Genomic DNA, 22633 nt, shown 5'->3' with positions numbered 1-22633 from the left:
ATATAGCTGAATACTTTTGCTTCTTCCCTTAGGCACGCTTTGCCTGACAACAGGCGCAAGGAATCTGAAGGGAAAAGCCATCTTTGGTATGAAGAGGCTCTCGCAGATGATAATCCCATCATTATCTATCTCCATGGCAATGGGGGCAACAGGTGAGAAGACTCACAGCAACCTGGAAGACTGTGATCCCAGAAAACTCACAGCAACCCTGTGAGAAGACTATTCAGGTCAGGCATGGGCAAATGTTGGCCCTCCCTCCAGGTGTTTTGGACTTCCAACTCCCACAATTCCTAATAGTTTACCAGCTGTTAGGTATTGTGAAATTTGAAGTCCAAAATACCTGGAGGGAGGGCCGAAGTTTGCCCATGCCCCGTGTAGATGCACCCATTGTGTTGTTTGTTCTTTGTGTGGCTTCAAGAGCTGCTTCCCAATAGCTCCGCTTCAACCTAGTGTGAGGTCCCACCCTGGGCCATTCAGGGGTATTCAACATGTTTATCATTGACTTGGATTTATTTATTGATTGTATCGGGAGCGAACCAAGGGTACAGTTGTAATGTATTTAAAAAACATAATGTTTAAAAACCTGGCATTCTATTAAATGTCCTTTGACCAGTATCTGGCCACTTGGTGTGCCTCTGGTGTTGCTATAAGAAGGTCCTCCATTGTGCATGTACTCAGGTTGCATTGTAGTAGGTGGTTGGTGGTTTGCTCTTCTCCACACTTGCATGTCGTGGACTCCACTTTGTGGCCCCATTTCTTAAGGTTGGCTCTGCATCTGCATTAGCCGGGGTGGTCCATGCCTTGGTCACCTCTAGACTGGACTACTGTAATGCGTTCTACGTGGGGCTGCCCTTGAAAACGGTTCGGAAATTCCAACTGGTCCAACGGGCAGCGGCCAGGATGTTAACTGGTGCTCCTTAGAGAGAGAGGTGAACCCTCCTGTTTAAGGAGCTCCACTGACTGCTGTTTACCTTCCGATCCCAATTCAAGGTGCAGGTGCTTACCTACAAAGCCCTAAACCAGCGTTTCTCAACCTGGGGGTTGGGACCCCTGGAGGAGTCGCGAGGGGGTATCAGAGGGGTCGCCAATGACCATCAGAAAACACAGTATTTTCTGTTAGTCATGGGGATTCTGTGTGGAAAGTTTGGCCCAATTCTATCATTGATGGGGTTCAGAATGCTCTTTGATTTTATGTGAACTATAAATCCCAACGACTACAACTCCCAACTGTCAAGGTCTATTTTCCCCAAACTCCACCAGTGTTTGCATTTGGGCATATAGAGTGTTTGTGCCATGTTTGGTTCAAATCCAACATTGTTTGAGTCCACAGTGCTCTTGGGATGTAGGTGAACTACAACTCCCAAACTCAAGGTCAATGCCCACCAAACCCTTCTAGTGTTTTCTGTTGGTCATGGGAGTCCTGTATGCCACGTTTGGTTCAATTCTGTTCTTGGTGGAGTTCAGAATACTCTTTGATTGTAGGTGAACTATAAATTCCAGCAACTACAACTCTCAAATGACAATCAATCGCCCCTCTCCCAACCCCACCAGTATTAAATTTGGGCATATTGGACATTTGTGCCAAATTTGGCCCAGTGAATGAAAATACATCCTGCATATAAGACATTTACATTATGATTCATAACAGGAGCAAAGTTACAGTTATGAAGTCACAGCGAAAATAATGTTGTAGTTGGGGGTCACCACAACATGAGGAACTGTATCAAGGGGTCACGACATTAGGAAGGTTGGGAAACACTGCCCTAAATGGTTTGGGACCTGCCTACCTGCGTGACCACATCTCTGTCTATGAACCCACGCGTTCCCTTCGTTCATCCGGAGAAGCCCTGCTCGCGATCCCACCTGCGTCGCAGGCACGTTTGGTGGGGACGAGGGACAGGGCCTTTTCTGTGGTTGCCCCCCGACTTTGGAACACCATCCCCAAAGACATCAGACTAGCACCCACGTTGGCAGTCTTTAGGAAGAGCTTGAAGACCTGGCTATTCCGATGTGCCTTTCCGGAATAGGAAAACTCCAGCATCATGTCCCAGAAGCACTTTATTAGAATTTTAAGATTTTCTGCACATTGCACTTGCCCTGAAATCCAACATACCACCTGCCACACCTAGCACTTTTTAACTCTGTACCCATTACTTGGCCCGGCCCTAGTTTTTACTGTGTTATGGTGTAATTGTTTTGTTGTTATTGCTTTATGTTTTTGATTTTGCTTTGAGTTGTTTTGTTATGCTGTTGTTGTGTTGAGGCCTTGGCCTTTGTAAGCCGCATTAAGTCCTTCGGGAGATGCTAAATAAAGTTTAATAATAATAATAATAATCTCGTGGTGCCAGAGCGCAGCCTTCCAAGTCGCCCAGTCTTCTGTGTGCCCAGGAGGAAGTTTCTCATTTGGTATCAGCCATGGATTGATTCTCCGGGTTTTCACCTGCCACTTTTGGACTCTTGCTTGCTGAGGTGTTCCTGCAAGTATATCTGTAGATCATAGAAAACTATTCCTTGATTTAAGGTGTTGGCGTGCTGGCTGATATCCAAACAAAGGATGGGCCGGAGATGTCACTCCCTTGGTCCTTTCATTAATGGCTGCTACTTCCCAGCGGATGTTAGGTGGTGTGAGACTGTTAAACAGTGTAATTTCTCCAGTGGTAGACATCCTGCTGCAAATCACTTTGGGCACTTCTGGCGTGAAAGAATCAGCCATCTACAAATACGTTGCCCAGGGGACGCCTGGATGTGTTGCAATCCTGCGGGGAGGCCTCCCACATGTCTCTCATATCATGCTCATGACTTGGATGATAGAATAGAGGGCTTATTTAGTAAGTTTGCAGGTGATACCAAATTGGGAGGAAGCACTAATACTCCAGAGGACAAGATCAGAGTTAAGTGTCAATTGGAGGACCTCATTAAAACGAATGCCAAGGAAAGGATAACTCTGAGAGACTATAGATAATTGAACTAAAAGTTTCCAAAGTGATTAAAAATGGATAAACAAAATTTGGCTGCAAAAAGGATTAAGAGCCATTAACAAGTCCCAACTTTGTTTCCTCAGAGGCAGGCCTTTCTCTCCGTCTTTAGGTGCACTTGCATTGTAGAATCATTTTATTTTATTTATTTTATTTATTTACAGTATTTCTGTTCCGCCCTTCTCATTCCGCAGGGGTCTCAGGGCGGATTACAATGCATATATACATGGCAAACATTCAGTGCCATAGACATACAACATATATAGACAGACACAGAGGCAATTTAACATTCCGGCTTCATGAGGCTATGCTCAATTCTGGCCACAGGGGGAGCTGTTGCTTCACAGTCCACTTGTGACACTGATTGAGTACTTCCTCATTCTTTTGCATGCTGTTGGAGATTTTTATGGCGTCATAAATTAGTTAAATTAGCCTCCCTGCATAAAGCGGTACCTAAATTTCCTACTTGACAGATGCAACTGTCTTTCAGACTGCAGAAGCCAACAGCAAGCTAGACTATTAATGGTCAGGAGCTCACTCTGACCCAAGCTGGTTTCGAACTCATGACCTCTTGGTCTGTAGTGATTTAATGCAGATGACTCCTACCTAAATTTCCTATTTGACAGATGCAACTGTCTTTCAGACTGAAGAGGTCAACAGCAAGCTAGACTATTAATGGTTAGGAGCTCACTCTGACCCAGGCTGGTTTCAAACTCATGACTTCTTGGTCTGTAGTGATTTAATGCAGATGACTCCTACCTAAATTTCCTACTTGACAGATGCAACTGTCTTTCAGACTGCAGAGGCCAACAGCAAGCTAGACTATTAATGGTCGGGAGCTCACTCTGACCCAGGCTGGTTTCGAACTCATGACCTCTTGGTCTGTAGTGATTTAATGTAGATGACTCCTACATAAATTTCCTACTTGACAGATACAACTGTCTTTCAGATTGCAGAGGTCAACAGCAGGCTAGACTATTAATGGTCGGGAGCTCACTCTGACCCAGGCTGGTTTCGAACTCATGACCTCTTGGTCTGTAGTGATTTAATGCCACTGACTCCTACCTAAATTTCCTACTTGACAGATGCAACTGTCTTTCAGACTGCAGAGGTCAACAGCAAGCTAGACTATTAATGGTCAGGAGCTCACTCTGACCCGGGCTGGTTTCAAACTCATGACCTCTTAATCTGTAGTGATTTAATGCAGCTGACTCCTACCTAAATTTCCTACTTGACAGATGCAACTGTCTTTCAGACTGCAGAGGTCAACAGCAAGCTAGACTATTAATGGTTGTGAGCTAGACTATTAATGGTTGGGAGCTCACTCTGACCCAGGCTGGTTTCAAACTCATGACCTCTTGGTCTGTAGTGATTTAATGCAGCTGACTCCTACCTAAATTTCCTACTTGACAGATGCAACTGTCTTTCAGACTGCAGAGGCCAACAGCAAGCTAGACTATTAATGGTTGGGAGCTAGACTATTAATGGTCAGGAGCTCACTGTGACCCAGGCTGGTTTCGAACTCATGACCTCTTGGTCTGTAGTGATTTAATGCAGCTGACTCCTACCTAAATTTCCTACTTGACAGATGCAACTGTCTTTCAGACTGCAGAGGCCAACAGCAAGCTAGACTATTAATGGTTGTGAGCTAGACTATTAATGGTCAGGAGCTCACTCTGACCCAGGCTGGTTTCGAACTCATGACCTCTTGGTCTGTAGTGATTTAATGCAGCTGACTCCTACCTAAATTTCCTACTTGACAGATGCAACTGTCTTTCAGACTGCAGAGGCCAACAGCAAGCTAGACTATTAATGGTTGGGAGCTAGACTATTAATGGTCAGGAGCTCACTGTGACCCAGGCTGGTTTCGAACTCATGACCTCTTGGTCTGTAGTGATTTAATGCAGCTGACTCCTACCTAAATTTCCTACTTGACAGATGCAACTGTCTTTCAGACTGCAGAGGCCAATAGCAAGCTAGACTATTAATGGTCGGGAGCTAGACTATTAATGGTCAGGAGCTCACTCTGACCCAGGCTGGTTTCGAACTCATGACCTCTTGGTCTGTAGTGATTTAATGCAGCTGACTCCTACCTAAATTTCCTACTTGACAGATGCAACTGTCTTTCAGACTGCAGAGGTCAACAGCAAGCTAGACTATTAATGGTTGGGAGCTCACTCTGACCCAGTCTGGTTTCGAACTCGTGACCTCTTGGTCTGTAGTGATTTAATGCAGATGACTCCTACCTAAAATTCCTACTTGACAGATGCAACTGTCTTTCAGACTGCAGAGGTCAACAGCAAGCTAGACTATTAATGGTCGGGAGTTCACTCCGACCCGGGCTGGTTTCGAACTCATGAGCTCTTGGTCAGTAGTGATTTAATGCAGACGACTCCTACCTACATTTCCTACTTGACAGATGCAACTGTCTTTCAGACTGCAGAGGCCAACAGCAAGCTAGACTATTAATGGTCAGGAGCTCACTCTGACCCAGGCTGGTTTCAAACTCATGACCTCTTGGTCTGTAGTGATTTAATGCAGCTGACTCCTACCTAAATTTCCTACTTGACAGATGCAACTGTCTTTCAGACTGCAGAGGTCAACAGCAAGCTAGACTATTAATGGTCGGGAGCTCACTCTGACCCAGGCTGGTTTCGAACTCATGACCTCTTGGTCTGTAGTGATTTAATGCAGCTGACTCCTACCTAAATTTCCTACTTGACAGATGCAACTGTCTTTCAGACTGCAGAGGTCAACAGCAAGCTAGACTATTAATGGTCGGGAGCACACTCTAACCCAGGCTGCTTTCGAACTCATGACCTCTTGGTCTGTAGTGATTTAATGCAGATGACTCCTACCTAAATTTCCTACTTGACAGATGCAACTGTCTTTCAGACTGCAGAGGCCAACAGCAAGCTAGACTATTAATGGTTGTGAGCTAGACTATTAATGGTCAGGAGCTCACTCTGACCTGGGCTGGTTTCGAACTCATGACCTCTTGGTCTGTAGTGATTTAATGCAGCTGATTCCTACCTAAATTTCCTACTTGACAGATGCAACTGTCTTTCAGACTGCAGAGGTCAACAGCAAGCTAGACTATTAATGGTTGTGAGCTAGACTATTAATGGTCGGGAGCTCACTCTAACCCAGGCTAGTTTTGAACTCATGAGCTCTTGGTTAGTAATGATTTAATGCAGATGACTCCTACTTAAATTTCCTACTTGACGGATGCAATTATCTTTCAGGCTGCAAAGGTCGACAGCAAGCTAGACAAATGGTTGGGAGCTTACTCCCACCCAGGCTGGCTTCTAACTAGCTGCCCCACAGTACTGCAAACTGTTGTGCTCCAATGCTAGGGAATCCTAGGAGCCTGGGAACGTGTCCCATGTATTCAGCATCAGTTTTTCTCAATGCAATACCACTTCCGTTCTGTAGTGCAACTGCTAATCCGGCTCATCTCTGAATTCCTTTTGCAGAGCAACAAGCCACAGAGTCCTTTTCACAAAGGTAGGTGTTGTCCCGCTCGGCTTATACTCGAGTCAAGGTTATTTATTATTTTATCCTGTTAGAAATACATAATAAATATATTGTTGTATAATAAATGTATTGTTGTTGTTGTTGTTGTTGTTGTTACATTGATCATTCTACTTTATTATTGTTTTTATTATATTTATTATTTTACTCTATTATTACTGTTATTATTACATTTCCATTATTTTACTCTATTATTAGTAGTATTATTACATTTATTATTTTACTCTATTTTATTGGAAGGATATGCAAGCTTATTTACATTGAAGAAGTTTAGAACAATGGTTTAATCAGAGTTCCACAGTCTTATCTTAAATTATAGTTTTATGTAAATATCAGCTGTTCCCCTGCCACGCGTGGCTGTGGCCCACTCTGGTGGTCATGGGGGTTCTGTGTGGGAGGTTTGGCCCAATTCTATCAATGATGGGGTTCAGAATGATCTGTTATTGTAGGTGAACTATAAATCCCAGCAACTACAACTCCCAAATGTCAGGATTCTATTTCCCCCAAACTCCACCAATGTTCACATTTGGGCATACTGAGTATTTGTGTAGAGTTTGGTCCAGATCCATCAGTGCTTGAGTCCACAGTGGTCTCTGGATGTAGGTGAACTACAACTCCCAAACCAAAGGACACTGCCCACCAAACCCTTCCAGTATTTTCTGTTGGTCATGGGAGAACTGTGTGCCAAGTTTAGTTCAATTCCATCCTTGGTGGGGTTCAGAATGCTCTGTGATTGTAGGTGAACTATAAATCCCAGCAACTACAACTCCCAAATGTCAGGATTCTATTTCCCCCAAACTCCACCAATGTTCACATTAGGGCATATTGAGTATTCTTGTAGAGTTTGGTCCAGATCCATCATTGTTTGAGTCCACAGTGCTCTCTGAATGTAGGTGAACTACAACTCCAAAACCAAAGGACACTGCCCACCAAACTGTGTGCCAAGAACTGTGTGCCAAGTTTGGTTCAATTCCATCCTTGGTGGGGTTCAGAATGCTCTTTGATTGTAGGTGAACTATAAATCCCAGCAACTACAACTCCCAAATGTCAGGATTCTATTTTCCCCAAACTCCACCAATGTTCACATTTGGGCATACTGAGTATTTGTGTAGAGTTTGGTCCAGATCCATCATTGTTTGAGTCCACAGTGCTCTCTGGATGTAGGTGAACTACAACTCCAAACCAAAGGACACTGCCCACCAAACCCTTCCAGTATTTTCTGTTGGTCATGGGAGAACTGTGTGCCAAGTTTAGTTCAATTCCATCCTTGGTGGGGTTCAGAATGCTCTGTGATTGTAGGTGAACTATAAATCCCAGCAACTACAACTCCCAAATGTCAGGATTCTATTTCCCCCAAACTCCACCAATGTTCACATTAGGGCATATTGAGTATTCTTGTAGAGTTTGGTCCAGATCCATCATTGTTTGAGTCCACAGTGCTCTCTGAATGTAGGTGAACTACAACTCCAAAACCAAAGGACACTGCCCACCAAACTGTGTGCCAAGAACTGTGTGCCAAGTTTGGTTCAATTCCATCCTTGGTGGGGTTCAGAATGCTCTTTGATTGTAGGTGAACTATAAATCCCAGCAACTACAACTCCCAAATGTCAGGATTCTATTTTCCCCAAACTCCACCAATGTTCACATTTGGGCATACTGAGTATTTGTGTAGAGTTTGGTCCAGATCCATCATTGTTTGAGTCCACAGTGCTCTCTGGATGTAGGTGAACTACAACTCCAAACCAAAGGACACTGCCCACCAAACCCTTCCAGTATTTTCTGTTGGTCATGGGAGAACTGTGTGCCAAGTTTAGTTCAATTCCATCCTTGGTGGGGTTCAGAATGCTCTGTGATTGTAGGTGAACTATAAATCCCAGCAACTACAACTCCCAAATGTCAGGATTCTATTTTCCCCAAACTCCACCAATGTTCACATTTGGGCATACTGAGTATTTGTGTAGAGTTTGGTCCAGATCCATCATTGTTTGAGTCCACAGTGCACTCTGAATGTAGGTGAACTACAACTCCAAAACCAAAGGACACTGCCCACCAAACTGTGTGCCAAGAACTGTGTACCAAGTTTGGTTCAATTCCATCCTTGGTGGGGTTCAGAATGCTCTTTGATTGTAGGTGAACTATAAATCCCAGCAACTACAACTCCCAAATGTCAGGATTCTATTTTCCCCAAACTCCACCAATGTTCACATTTGGGCATACTGAGTATTTGTGTAGAGTTTGGTCCAGATCCATCATTGTTTGAGTCCCCAGTGCTCTCTGGATGTAGGTGAACTACAACTCCCAAACCAAAGGACACTGCCCACCAAACCCTTCCAGTATTTTCTGTTGGTCATGGGAGAACTGTGTGCCAAGTTTGGTTCAATTCCATTGTTGGTGGGGTTCAGAATGCTCTTTGATTGTAGGTGAACTATAAATCCCAGCAACTACAACTCCCAAATGTCAGGATTCTATTTCCCCCAAACTCCACCAATGTTCACATTTGGGAATATTGAGTATTCATGTAGAGTTTGGTCCAGATCCATCATTGTTTGAGTCCACAGTGCTCTCTGGATGTAGGTGAACTACAACTCCAAACCAAAGGACACTGCCCACCAAACCCTTCCAGTATTTTCTGTTGGTCATGGGAGAACTGTGTGCCAAGTATAGTTCAATTCCATCCTTGGTGGGGTTCAGAATTCTCTTTGATTGTAGGTGAACTATAAATCCCAGCAACTACAACTCCCAAATGTCAGTATTCGATTTTCCCCAAACTCCACCAATGTTCACATTTGGGCATATTGAGTATTTGTGCCAAGTTTGGTCCAGATCCATCATTGTTTGAGTCCACAGTGCTCCCTGGATGTAGGTGAACTACAACTCCCAAACCAAAGGATACTGCCCACCAAACCCTTCCAGTATTTTCTGTTGGTCATGGGAGAACTGTGTGCCAAGTATAGTTCAATTCCATCCTTGGTGGGGTTCAGAATGCTCTTTGATTGTAGGTGAACTATAAATCCCAGCAACTACAACTCCCAAATGTCAGGATTCTATTTCCCCCAAACTCCACCAATGTTCACATTTGGGCATATTGAGTATTCATGTAGAGTTTGGTCCAGATCCATCATTGTTTGAGTCCACAGTGCTCTCTGAATGTAGGTGAACTACAACTCCAAAACCAAAGGACACTGCCCACCAAGAACTGTGTGCCAAGTTTGGTTCAATTCCATCCTTGGTGGGGTTCAGAATGCTCTTTCATTGTAGGTGAACTATAAATCTCAGTAACTACAACTCCCAAATGTCAGGATTCTATTTCCCCCAAACTCCACCAATGTTCACATTTGGGCATACTGAGTATTTGTGTAGAGTTTGGTCCAGATCCATCATTGTTTGAGTCCCCAGTGCTCTCTGGATGTAGGTGAACTACAACTCCCAAACCAAAGGACACTGCCCACCAAACCCTTCCAGTATTTTCTGTTGGTCATGGGAGAACTGTGTGCCAAGTATAGTTCAATTCCATCCTTGGTGGGGTTCAGAATTCTCTTTGATTGTAGGTGAACTATAAATCCCAGCAACTACAACTCCCAAATGTCAGTATTCGATTTTCCCCAAACTCCACCAATGTTCACATTTGGGCATATTGAGTATTTGTGCCAAGTTTGGTCCAGATCCATCATTGTTTGAGTCCACAGTGCTCCCTGGATGTAGGTGAACTACAACTCCCAAACCAAAGGATACTGCCCACCAAACCCTTCCAGTATTTTCTGTTGGTCATGGGAGAACTGTGTGCCAAGTATAGTTCAATTCCATCCTTGGTGGGGTTCAGAATGCTCTTTGATTGTAGGTGAACTATAAATCCCAGCAACTACAACTCCCAAATGTCAGGATTCTATTTCCCCCAAACTCCACCAATGTTCACATTTGGGCATATTGAGTATTCATGTAGAGTTTGGTCCAGATCCATCATTGTTTGAGTCCACAGTGCTCTCTGAATGTAGGTGAACTACAACTCCAAAACCAAAGGACACTGCCCACCAAGAACTGTGTGCCAAGTTTGGTTCAATTCCATCCTTGGTGGGGTTCAGAATGCTCTTTCATTGTAGGTGAACTATAAATCTCAGTAACTACAACTCCCAAATGTCAGGATTCTATTTCCCCCAAACTCCACCAATGTTCACATTTGGGCATACTGAGTATTCATGTAGAGTTTGGTCGAGATCCATCATTGTTTGAGTCCACAGTGCTCTCTGGATGTAGGTGAACTACAACTCCAAAACCAAAGGACACTGCTCACCAAACTGTGTGCCCAGAACTGTGTGCCAAGTTTGGTTCAATTCTATTGTTGATGGGGTTCAGAATGCTCTTTGATTGTAGGTGAACTACAAATCCCAGCAACTACAACTCCCAAATGACAAAATCAATCTTTTTTGAGTGAAGGACATACATTGGGTTGTGTCCAAATTTGATGTCAATTCGTCCAGTGGTTTTTTTAGTTCTGTTAATCCCAACTAACAAAATTTACATTTTTATTTATATAGATTCAAAACATTTAACCTACTGAGGCCTCAATTAATGTAATTGTACAGGGTTAGTCAAAACGCATAGGCCAATAAGCCATTCAATTGAATGGCTTATTGGCCTATGAATTTTGACTAACCCTGTATTATGTCTATTTTTATTTTGGAATTTACCAATAGCTGCTGCCTTTCCTACCCTCAGCTTATACTCGAGTCAATACGTTTTCCCAGTTTTTTGTAGTAAAATTAGGTGCAGCGGCTTACATTCGGGTCGGCTTATACTCGAGTATATACGGTATATTAATTGTATTGTCTTATTTGCTTGCTGTTTTGTTTTTATTGATGTGTTGTTGGGCTTGGCCTCATGTCAGCCGCCCCGAGTCCCCTTGGGGAGATGGTGGCAGGGTATAAATAAAGTATTATTATTATTATTATTATTATTATTCCAAATGGGAAGTTTAATATCGGCTGGGAAGTTGCATTGCACTTGCTTTTTTGGTCACCTTTAAATACAAATAGTATTTCCTCTTTGAAAGGACTCTAACCCAAACTGCCTTCTTCAACAGGTCATGAGTGATAATGACTTCCATGTGCTGGCTGTTGACTACAGAGGTAAGTGGGGCTGGACAAATAAAGGCTAGGACAGGCATGGGCAAACTTGGGCCCTCCAGGTGTTTTGGACTTCAACTCCCACAATTCCTAACAGCCAACCGGCTGTTAGGAATTGTGGGAGTTGTAGTCCAAAACACCTGGCGGGCCAAAGTTTGCCCAAAACTGGTCTAGAAGGTGAACTATTAGCCATTCTTATTGGGAACTAGCCGTCCTCTGCTGGGTGTTGCTGTGTATATGTGTTTTGTGTATGTATATATGCATAGATGCGTGTGTATATATTTGTGTATATGTGTATTTAGGCTTGGGCAATCCATGGTTCTAAATGGTTCTAAAGTACACTCCCCCTGAAGACGCAGGTTCGCAGCTTGGGTGTGATCCTGGACTCTTCGCTAAGCTTGGAACCCCAAGTTTCGGCAGTGTCTAGGGGAGCATTTGCACAACTCAAACTTGTGCGCCAGTTGCGCCCATACCTTGGGAAGTCAGATCTGGCCACGGTAGTCCACGCTCTGGTTACATCCCGGATTGATTACTGCAACGCGCTCTACGTGGGGCTGCCCTTGAAGACTGCCCGGAAGCTTCAGATGGTCCAGCGTTCGGCAGCCAGGTTACTAACGGGAGCGGCTCTCAGGGAGCACACCACTCCTCTGTTGAGCCAGCTCCACTGGCTACCAATTTGCTACCGGGCACAATTCAAGGTGCTGGCTTTAGCCTATAAAGCCCTAAACGGTTCTGGCCCTGCTTACCTCTCCGAACGCATCTCCACCTATGAACCGACGAGGATGTTAAGATCGTCCGGGGAGGCCCTGCTCTCGGTCCCGCCTGCGTCGCAGGCGCGGCTGGTGGGGACGAGAGACAGGGCCTTCTCGGTGGTGGCCCCTCGGCTATGGAATGCCCTACTCGTAGACATCAGGCAGGCCCCTTCGTTGCTGGAGTTCCGGAGGAGGGTCAAGACGTGGCTCTATGAACAGGCGTTCGGTCAACAAGGCAACTGAACTCATGAAGACGGTATAAATGAACAAGGAACGGTTGAAGGATTATGAGAACGGAATCTGATTTTACTGAGGCGTTGATGACCACGTTGTTCGTCTTGTATTGTCTGTTGTGTATGTTGTGTTTTAATCTGTCATTGTTATATAAATTGCACTGTAAACCGCATTGAGTCGCCGATTGAGGCTGAAAAATGCGGTATAAAAATGAAGCAAATAAATAAATAATAAATAAATACTTACAAAACTAAAGTTCTGGTGGTGAAAATTTCAGAACTCTAACAAAACTCTCAGAATTTCATAATAAATGGCAGTTCCTAATTGGTTCTGTCATTAAAATCACCAATAATGACATAATAATTAAAAATGAAAGTTTTGTTAGAGTTCTGAAATTTTCACCACCAGAACTTTAGTTTTGTAAGTACTTTAGAACCATTTAGAACCATGGATTGCCCAAGCCTAGTGTATATATGTATGTTTGTGTATATATATGTGGTTTTGCTCATGCACTGTAATGTAATTTTTGTCTTTTTAAGTCTCTTCTGCTGTGTTTTTCGGTGGTTTTATGAGTGATGGTCACTCATTGGCCTGAGAGGTGTTATTGTGTCCAAATTTGGTGTCAATTCGTCCAGTGGTTTTTGAGTTATGTTAATCCCACAAACGTACATTACATTTTTATTTATATAGACTAGCTGTACCAGCCATGCGTTGCTGTGGCCAACCTTCCCTCCCTCTTTCTCTCCTCCTTTCTTTCTTTCTTTCTTTCTTTCTTTCTTTCTTTCTTTCTTTCTTTCTTTCTTCCTTCTTTCCTTTCCTTTCCTTCCTTTCCTTCCTTCCCTTCCCTTCCCTTCCCTTCCCTTCCCTTCCCTTCCCTTCCCTTCCCTTCCCTTCCCTTCCCTTCCCTTCCCTTCCCTTCCCTTCCCTTCCCTTCCCTTCCTTCCTTCCTTCCTTCCTTCCTTCCTTCCTTCCTTCCTTCCTTCCTTCCTTCCTTCCCTTTTTTCCCTTTCCTTCTCTCGTTCCTTTGTTCTTTTCCTCTTCCTTCCCTTCCCCCCTTTTCTTTCCCTTTCTCTTTCTCCCCTTTCTTCCTTCTCTACCTATTCTTGGACTGCAACTCCCAGCAGTTCTCCTGATCCATCTATCTATCTATCTATCTATCTATCTATCTATCTATCTATCATCTGTCTATCTATCTATCTATCTATCTATCTATCTATCTATCTATCATCTGTCTGTCTATCTATCTATCTATCTATCTATCTATCTACCTACCTACCTACCTACCTACCTACCTATCTCTATCTAATCTATCTATCTGGAGGATTGCTGGGAGTTGCAGTCCAGGAATAGGAAATTGGAAATATGCAGGGATTGGGATGCTCTCAAAGAAATCCAAGGAGAAGAAAACGTGCATCTTGGAAGCAGTGCATTTGGATCATCCTCCTCTCCTAAAAGGCCTGGTCTAGGGGATGCTGGGAGCTGTAGTCTGGAAGAGAGTGTGGATACGCTATTATGTGTTTTGCTTGCCGGGGGAGTTGTTTTTGTGCATGTGCTGTAGCGTCTTTTTGTTTTTTGGATTTTAAAGTCCTATCTGCTGTGTTTTTCAGTGGTTTTATGAGTGATGGTCACTTTTTGGCCCGATATGTGTCTTGTGTCCAAATTTGGTGTCAATTCGTCCAGTGGTTTTTGAGTTAGGTTAATCCCACAAACGAACATTACACTTTTCTTTCCCTTCCCCTTTCTCCCCTTTCTTCCTTCTCTGCCTATTCTTGGACTGCAACTCCTAGGAGTTCTCCTGATTCCATCTATCTATCTATCTATCTATCTATCTATCTATCTATCTATCTATCTCTATCTAATCTATCTATCTGGAGGATTGCTGGGAGTTGCAGTCCAAGAATAGGAAATTGGAAATATGCCGGTATTGGGATGCTCTCAAAGAAATCCAATGAGAAGAAGGCTTGCAGCTTGGAAGCAGTGCATTTGGATCATCCCCCTCTCCTAAAGGGCCTGGTCTAGGGGATGCTGGGAGCTGTAGTCCACAAGAAAGTGTAGATATGCTATTGTGTGTTTTGCTTGCTGGGGGAGTTGTTTTTGCGCATGTAGCATTTTTTTTTTTAGATTTTAAAGTCTCTTCTGCTGTGTTTTCAGTGGTTTTATGAGTGATGGTCACTTCTTGGCCCAATACATGTCTTGTGTCCAAATTTGGTGTCAATTCGTCCAGTGGTTTTTGAGTTCTGTTAATCCCACAAACGAACATTACATTTTTCTTTATATAGATACTAGCCGTCCCCTGCCACACATTGCTGTGGCCCAATCTGGTGATCTCGAAAAAAAATGAGAGCATGTTGGTTTCTAATATATGTAATTTCTTTCTGCTTGTGGGTAAATGTTCTTTCTTGTTGTTTCTTTGTCAGTGTTGATGTCGAGATTGTCTGGTTTGCCTACTCTGGAACATGCAACATATAATTGGCCTTCTCCAGGAGTCCCTTTCAAATCAATGATACTATATCTCTCTCTGTGTGTGAATCATATCTATCTATATAGCTGGATGACCCTTTGTCAGGAGAACTTTGATTACATTTTCTTGCCCTGGTGAAGGAAGTTGGACAGGATGACCTTAAGTATTTCTGTTGGTCATGAAGTTTGTGTGTGGGAACTTTGGCCCAATTTTGTTGTTGCTGGAGTTCAGAATGCTCTTTGATTGTAGGTGAACTATAACTCTCAGTGAACTACAACTCCCAAATGTCAAGGTCTATTTCCCCCAAACTCCATCTGTGTTCATATTTGGGGAAATGGAATATTTGTGGCAAGTTTGGTCCAGATCCATCATTGTTTGAGTCTACAGTGCTCTCTGGATTTAGGTGAACTACATCTCCCAAACTCAAGGTCAATGCCCACCAAACCCTTCTAGTGTTTTCTGTTGTTCATGGGAGTTCTGTGTGCCAAGACAGGTTCAGTTCCTTCGTTGGTGGAGTTCAGAATGCTCAGAATGTTCCTTGATTGTAGGTGAACTATAAATCCCAGCAGCTACTAAGGAGGCTGTTGAGGTCCTGAACCGGTGCCTGGCCGCTGTAATGGTCTGGATGAGGGCGAACAAACTGAAATTAAATCCAGACAAGACAGAGGTACTCCTGGTCAGTCGCAAGGCCGAACAGGGCATAGGGTTACAGCCTGTGCTGGATGGGGTCGCACTCCCCTTGAAGGCGCAGGTTCGCAGCTTGGGTGTGATCCTGGATTCATCGCTGAGCCTTGATCCCCAGGTTTCAGCGGTGACCAGGGGAGCATTTGCACAGCTCAGGCTCGTGCACCAGCTGCGCCTGTACCTCGGGAAGTCTGACTTGGCCACGGTAGTACACGCTCTGGTCACATCCTGCCTTGACTACTGCAACGCTCTCTACGTGGGACTGCCCTTGAAGACGGCCCGGAAGCTTCAGCTAGTCCAGCGCGCGGCAGCCATGTTACTAACAGGAGGCGGACGCAGGGAGCACACAACGCCCTTGTTGTTCCAGCTCCACTGGCTGCCGATCTGCTACCGGGCCCAATTTAAGGTGCTGGTCTTGGCCTACAAAGCCCTAAACGGTTCCGGCCCAAAATACCTTTCTGACCGCATCTCGGCCTATGAGCCCACGAGGACCTTGAGATCGTCTGGGGAGGCCCTTCTCTCGATCCCGCCTGCCTCACAGGCACGCCTGGTGGGGACGAGGGATAGGGCCTTCTCAGTGGTGGCCCCCCGGCTGTGGAACACCCTCCCTGTAGACATCAGACAGGCGCCCTCCCTTATGTCATTCCGCAAAAGACTAAAGACATGGTTATTTGAGAAGGTGTTCGACTAAGTGCTACAACAATTGGCAATGATGACTGGAACGGAATATGGATAATGAGATTGGTTTATGATTCTATGATGAGACGGCGCGGATGATTTAGTGTAATTTGTATTATTGATAGTTATGTTGATATTTTGTTGTGATATTGCCTTATTGTAAACTGTTTTTATATGTTGTACACCGCTGTGAGTCGCCCTAGGGCTGAGAACGGCGGTCAACAAATGCAGTAAATAAATAAATAAATAAATACATCTCCAAAATGAAAAAATCTAATTTTTTTGAGTGAAGGACATACATTGGGTTGTTAGGTGTCTTGTGTCCAAATTTGGTGTCAATTCGTCCAGTGGTTTTTGAGTTCAGTTAATCCCACAAATGAACATTACGTTTTTATTTATATAGATTTTAACATGTGCATTTACAGAATTTTTCAGTGCTTATGTGTTTTAATTATGCTGTTACCCACCTTGAGCAATGAGGAAAGGTGGGTTAAAATAATAATAATAATAATTATTATTATTATTATTATTAGATACACAACAAGATGAGTACACAGCAAACAACATCACTCTCCTGGCTGTCGTATTCGATCCCACATTGGGCACTTCCCAAGTGTCTAGGACTGTGTGATGTATCTGTCGCACCTCAGAGTAGATTCACCTTGCTGAAATCACCAAGCTGCACCTGGACTGAAGTCTTTGTAGTTTATTGAAAAGTCAAAGATAAAGAGTTCTTAAAAGCAAGTAGTGTTCCAAAAGATCAATAAAACATAGCACTGTAAAGCAGGATTCCAAGAGACACCAACAAAACAATTTCTCATGAGAACATGACCAAGTCCCGAGGCCATGGACACAAGAACTACAAGATAATCCAGGCAAACGAGTGCAAGCTGCTTGGTTGAGCGAGAAGTTGCTCTGACAAAGGGTTGTTTTCAAATACACTGCTTAATGCCCTTTGCAATACTTGAAAGCATTTCTTTGGCCTCTGACCTCCTTCTTGTTGGCTTTTCTCACACTGGGATGTTCTAGGTTTTTTCGGGCCATATGGCCATGGTCTAGAGGCATTCTCTCCTGACGTTTCGCCTGCATCTATGGCAAGCATCCTCAGAGGTAGTGAGGTCTGTTGGAACGAGGAAAAGGGTTTATATATCTGTGGAATGACCAGGGTGGGAGAAAGGACTCTTGTCTGTTGGAGCTAGGTGTGAATGTTTCAACTGACCACCTTGATTAGCATTTGATGGCCTGGCAGTGCCTGGGGCAATCTTTTGTTGAGAGCCGATTAGATGTCCCTGATTGTTTCCCCTCTGCTGTTTTGCTGTTGTAATTTTAGAGTTTTTTAATACTCGTAGCCAGATTTTGTTCATTTTCATGGTTTCCTCGTTTCTGTTGAAATTGTCCACATGCTTGTGGATTTCAATGGCTTCTCTGTGTAGTCTGACATGGTGGTTGTGAGAGTGGTCCAGCACTTCTGTGTTCTCAGATAATCTGCTGTGTCCAGGTTGGTTCATCAGGTGCTCTGCTATGGCTGACTTCTCTGGTTGAAGTAGTCTGAGGTGCCTTTCGTGTTCCTTGATTCGTGTGTTGGGCAAGTCTGCTGCGTTTGGTGGTCCCTCTGTAGACTTGTCCACAGCCGCATGGTATACGGTAGACTCCTGCAGAAGAGAGAGGATCCCTCTTGTCCTTTGCTGAACGTAGCATTGGTTGGATTTTCTTAGTGGGTCTGTAGATAGTTTGTATGTTGTGTTTCCTCATCAGCTTCCCTATGCGGTCAGTGGTTCCCTTGATATCTGGCAAGAACACTTTTGCTCTGGGTGGGTCTTTGTCTTGACTCTCGTGGCTTCTTCTCGGTGGTCTTGCAGCTCTTCTGATGTCTGAGGTGGAGTCTCCATTGGCCTGGAGAGCCCAGTTTCATTGGTTCAGTCCATCTTGGAGGAGGTGGCCTTCGCAGATTCTTTTTGCACGGTCTGCCAATCACCAAGCTGCACATGGACTGAAGTCTTTGTCGTTTATTGAAAAGTCAAAGATAAAGAGTTCTTAAAAGCAAGTAATGTCCCAAAAGATCAATAAAACATAGCACTGTAAAGCAGGATTCCAAGAGACACCAACAAAACAATCTCTCATGAGAACATGACCAAGTCCCGAGGCCATGGACACAAGAACTACAAGATAATCCAGGCAAACGAGCACAAGCTGCTTGGTTGAGCGCAAAGTTGCTCTGACAAAGGTTTGTTTTCAAACACACTGCTTAATACCCTTTGAAATACATGAAAGCATTTCTTTGGCCTCTGACCTCCTTCTTGTTGGCTATTCTCACACTCCTTCGAACTCTGAATCTAAATGGTCAGCCCGATCTAAGATTCCCGTTTCATCAAGGTCAGGCTGCTTATTAGGGTCAGCCTGGTTGCCTTCTTGCTTACTATTAGGCTGAGAACTGTCCTCCTTTTCTGAGTCAATTTGCACCTGGCTAGTTTCAGTATCAAAAACATCATCCTCTGCTGTGGGAAACTGAACTTGTACACCCTATTCCTCATTGTCTACAACAGGAACATTTTGAACCTGATGGTGAACCTGAATCCCATCATCCTCGTCAGAGTCACTCTGAGACCCCATCTGAGTCACAACACTATCAGTTTGTGGTTCATAGGATCATAGAATCAAAGAGTTGGAAGAGACCTCCTGGGCCATCCAGTCCAACCCCATTCTGCCAAGAAGCAGGAATATTGCATTCAAATCACCCCCGACAGATGGCCATCCAGCCTCTGTTTAAAAGCTTCCAAAGAAGGAGCCTCCACCACACTCTGGGGCAGAGAGTTCCACTGCTGAACGGCTCTCACAGTCAGGAAGTTCTTCCTCATGTTCAGATGGAATCTCCTTTCTTGTAGTTTGAAGCCATTGTTTCGTGTCCTAGTCTCCAAGGAAGCAGAAAACAAGCTTGCTCCCTCCTCCCTGTGGCTTCCTCTCACATATTTATACATGACTATCATATCTCCTCTCAGCCTTCTCTTCTTCAGGCTAAACATGCCCAGCTCCTTAAGCCGCTCCTCATAGGGCTTGTTCTCCAGACCCTTGATCCTTTTAGTCGCCCTCCTCTGGACGCATTATCTCTTTTCAATTGTGGTGCCCAGAATTGGACACGATATTCCAGGTGTGGTCTAACCAAAGTGGAATAGAGGGGTAGCATTTTGTCAGCACCAATTGTTTTTAAGTGCAGGCCAAGGTCTTTAAGCACTGCACCCAGTATGCCAATCACCACTGGGACCCCCTTGACTGGCTTGTGCCAGAGTCTTTGCAGTTTGATCTTTAAATCCTTGTATTGTGTAAACTTTCCCATTATATTATTATTATTATTATTATTATTATTATTATTATTATTATTATTATTATTATTTTGCGCATTTCTACCCCACCCTTCTCAACCCCCGAGGGGGGAGTCAGGGCGGCTTACAAAAGGCACAATTCGATGCCAACACAAACAATAAGATAAAAACATATATCAACATCAATTATAAAACAATTAAAACAATCAATTCTGCATCACAATCAATGAAACCAATCTAATGCTCAACGTTCGCCAGCTCAGAATCCATAAATTCATTCCACATTGTCAAATCCTTTTACTGACACGAAAGCACAGTATGTCACAACAAACAAGATTTGTATCACAAAATCAGAAGTCGAACACTTCCCAAGCCTCTAGGACTGTGTGATGTATTTTTGAAGGATGCGTGCAGATCCAAGTCAAGTGGCCTTTTGCAGTTGACAGATCATGATTTTGTGAATGTTTATTGTTTCCAAATAAGGTTGAGATCTTTTGGCACGGCACCCAGTGTGCCAATGACCACTGGGACCACCTGTACTGGCTTATGCCAGAGCCTTTGCAGTTCAATTTTGAGGTCCTGATAACGGCTGAGTTTTTCCTGTTGTTTGTTTGTAGTTGTTATTCAACGAGTATCTCATGGAGTCTAAACCAATTCAATCTAGTTTGTGGCAGCCACAAAAACAACGTTTGCGGAGTATAACATGTTAGCGTTCGCGGAAGATTTGCACAGGTTTAGAAGAAAACATGGATTCTGGAGACGTCTGGTTCAATTTACTTAGAGCAGTTCCAAACACATCAATTACAATAAGCGAGCAGACATGAAGTACACAGTACGCAGGACAAAGGAAGTAGAAGTGTAAACAATTCTGCAGCTGCTTGGCAGATACCAGACACTCCCTAATTTTCTCACAACTCTAGACCAGTGGTTCTCAACCTTCCTAATGCCACGACCCCTTAGTACAGGTCCTCATGTTGTGGTGACCCCCAACCATAATATTATTTTTGTTGCTACTTCACAACTGTAATATTGCTACTGTTAAGAATGGTAATCTAAATATCTGATATGCAGGATGTATTTTCAGTCACTGGACCAAATTTGGCAAAAATACCCAATACTCCCAAATTTGAATACTGGTGAGGTTGGGGGTGATTGATTTGGTCATTTGGTAATGCTTGAGTTGCTGGGATTTATAGTTCACCTAAAATCAAAGAGCCTTCTGAACTCCACCAATGATGGAGCTGAATCAAACTGGGCACATAGAATTCCCATGACCAAGAGAAAATACTGGGAAGGTCTGTGGACATTGACCTTGAGTTTTTTGGAGTTGTAGTTCACCTACATCCAGAGAACACTGTGGACTCAAGCAATGATGGATCTGGATCAAAGTTGGCACAAATACTCAATATGCCCAAATGTGAACACTGGTAGAGTTTGGAGAAAATAGACCTTGCCATTTGGGAGTTGTAATTGTTGGGATTTATAGTTCACCCACAATAAAATAGCATTCTGAACCCCACCGATGGAATTGGACCAAACTTTCCACACAGAACCCCCATGACCAACAGAAAATACTATGTTTTCTGATGGTCTTTGGCGACCCCTCTGACACCCCCTCGCGACCCCCATGGGGGTCCCGACCCCCAGGTTGAGAAACACTGCTCTAGACAGAGAGTATCTCAGGGTTACTTTCTCACAGCCTCTAACATAAACATACATCACAGCAATACAATCTTGTGGCATCCATATTTCTACTGCATGAAAATACATTTAAAACACATTACCTTCTTCAACATATACTGACATAACAACTATTTTCAAAGTAGTGAGCACACAATTAAGCACGAATAACATTTTCAAACCAGGAACAGAAATTTTGTTGTTGTTGTTGTTGCAGGGATAGCTGAAATGTGGGGATTGTCCCGTACTATATACTTAGGGAGATGGCATAAGAACCACTACTTGCTCCATCACCTGGAGGGGAAAATGGGTTAACCACATAAATACATAGAATCTGAAAAGTGCTCCCAGGCATTGTTGTTGGTTGCCCTCAAGTTGTTTATGATCTCAGGCCATCCTGAGGCACATCTGCAATCTTTGTTCAGAACAGGTTTGCCAGGCTGAGATAGCCACCCCATGGGTTGCGTGGCCAAGCGGGGAATCAAGCCATGCTCTCCAGAGTTGTAGATTTCCATCTAGCTTGTTTGCTTTTGCCCAGAGAGTTGTTTCCCCCCAAAATGCAAAGTTCTGCCCACAGAAAACAGAGACTTGGAGATTTGAGATCTGGAAACTTCAATGGTTGACATATATTCCTATTAGTCTGTATTTATTTATTTTATACTAGTTTGGTAGTTGATTAAATGTCCTTCTATATGCCTAGGACGGGGCCTCTCATCCGGTCTCAGCCACTGACTGAGATTCCGGGTTTTAGCCTGCCACTTTTGGACTCTAGTTTGCTGAGGTGTTCCTGCAAGTCTCTTTGTAGACCTGGATTTAAGGCGTTGCTGTGCTGGCTGATATCCGAACAGACAATGAACCGGAGATGTCAATGCCTTGGTTCTTTCATTACTGACTACTACTTCCCGACGAATGTCCAGTGGTGCAATACTGGCTGAACAGTATCATTTAGTACTCTCGGTGGGAAGGAGCCTATGATACTGTGAACCACCGCCTCCTCCTGAGAAAAATGTATAATATCACAAAGGACGGCCACCTCACCCGCCTCATAGGAAACCTGCTACAAAACAGGAGCTTTTTTGTTGAGTTCCAGGGCCAGAGAAGCAGATGGCGGAAACAGAAGAACGGCCTGCCTCAGGGGAGCGTGCTTGCTCCATCCATGTTCAACATCTACACAAATGACCAGCCACTGCCAGAAGGG

The 22633-nt window shown here is 43.9% G+C and overlaps 1 protein-coding gene across 1 annotated transcript in view; it reads left to right on the top strand.

The window, feature by feature from the left end:
* Window positions 1-22633, top strand: part of ABHD12B (abhydrolase domain containing 12B) — a 73579-nt gene that overhangs the window by 27446 nt on the left and 23500 nt on the right. Inside the window, exons 4-6 of the mRNA XM_067463123.1 lie at window positions 33-152; window positions 6452-6482; window positions 11587-11632. Coding sequence (XP_067319224.1) covers window positions 33-152; window positions 6452-6482; window positions 11587-11632 — 197 coding nt within the window. The remainder of the gene's footprint in view (window positions 1-32; window positions 153-6451; window positions 6483-11586; window positions 11633-22633) is intronic.

The sequence above is a fragment of the Anolis sagrei genome, chromosome 1, assembly GCF_037176765.1.
Source record: "Anolis sagrei isolate rAnoSag1 chromosome 1, rAnoSag1.mat, whole genome shotgun sequence".
In the NCBI taxonomy this organism is placed as follows: domain Eukaryota; kingdom Metazoa; phylum Chordata; class Lepidosauria; order Squamata; family Dactyloidae; genus Anolis; species Anolis sagrei.
The sequence above is the reverse complement of the archived record's forward strand: the minus strand, read 5'-3'. Positions and strand labels throughout refer to the sequence as shown.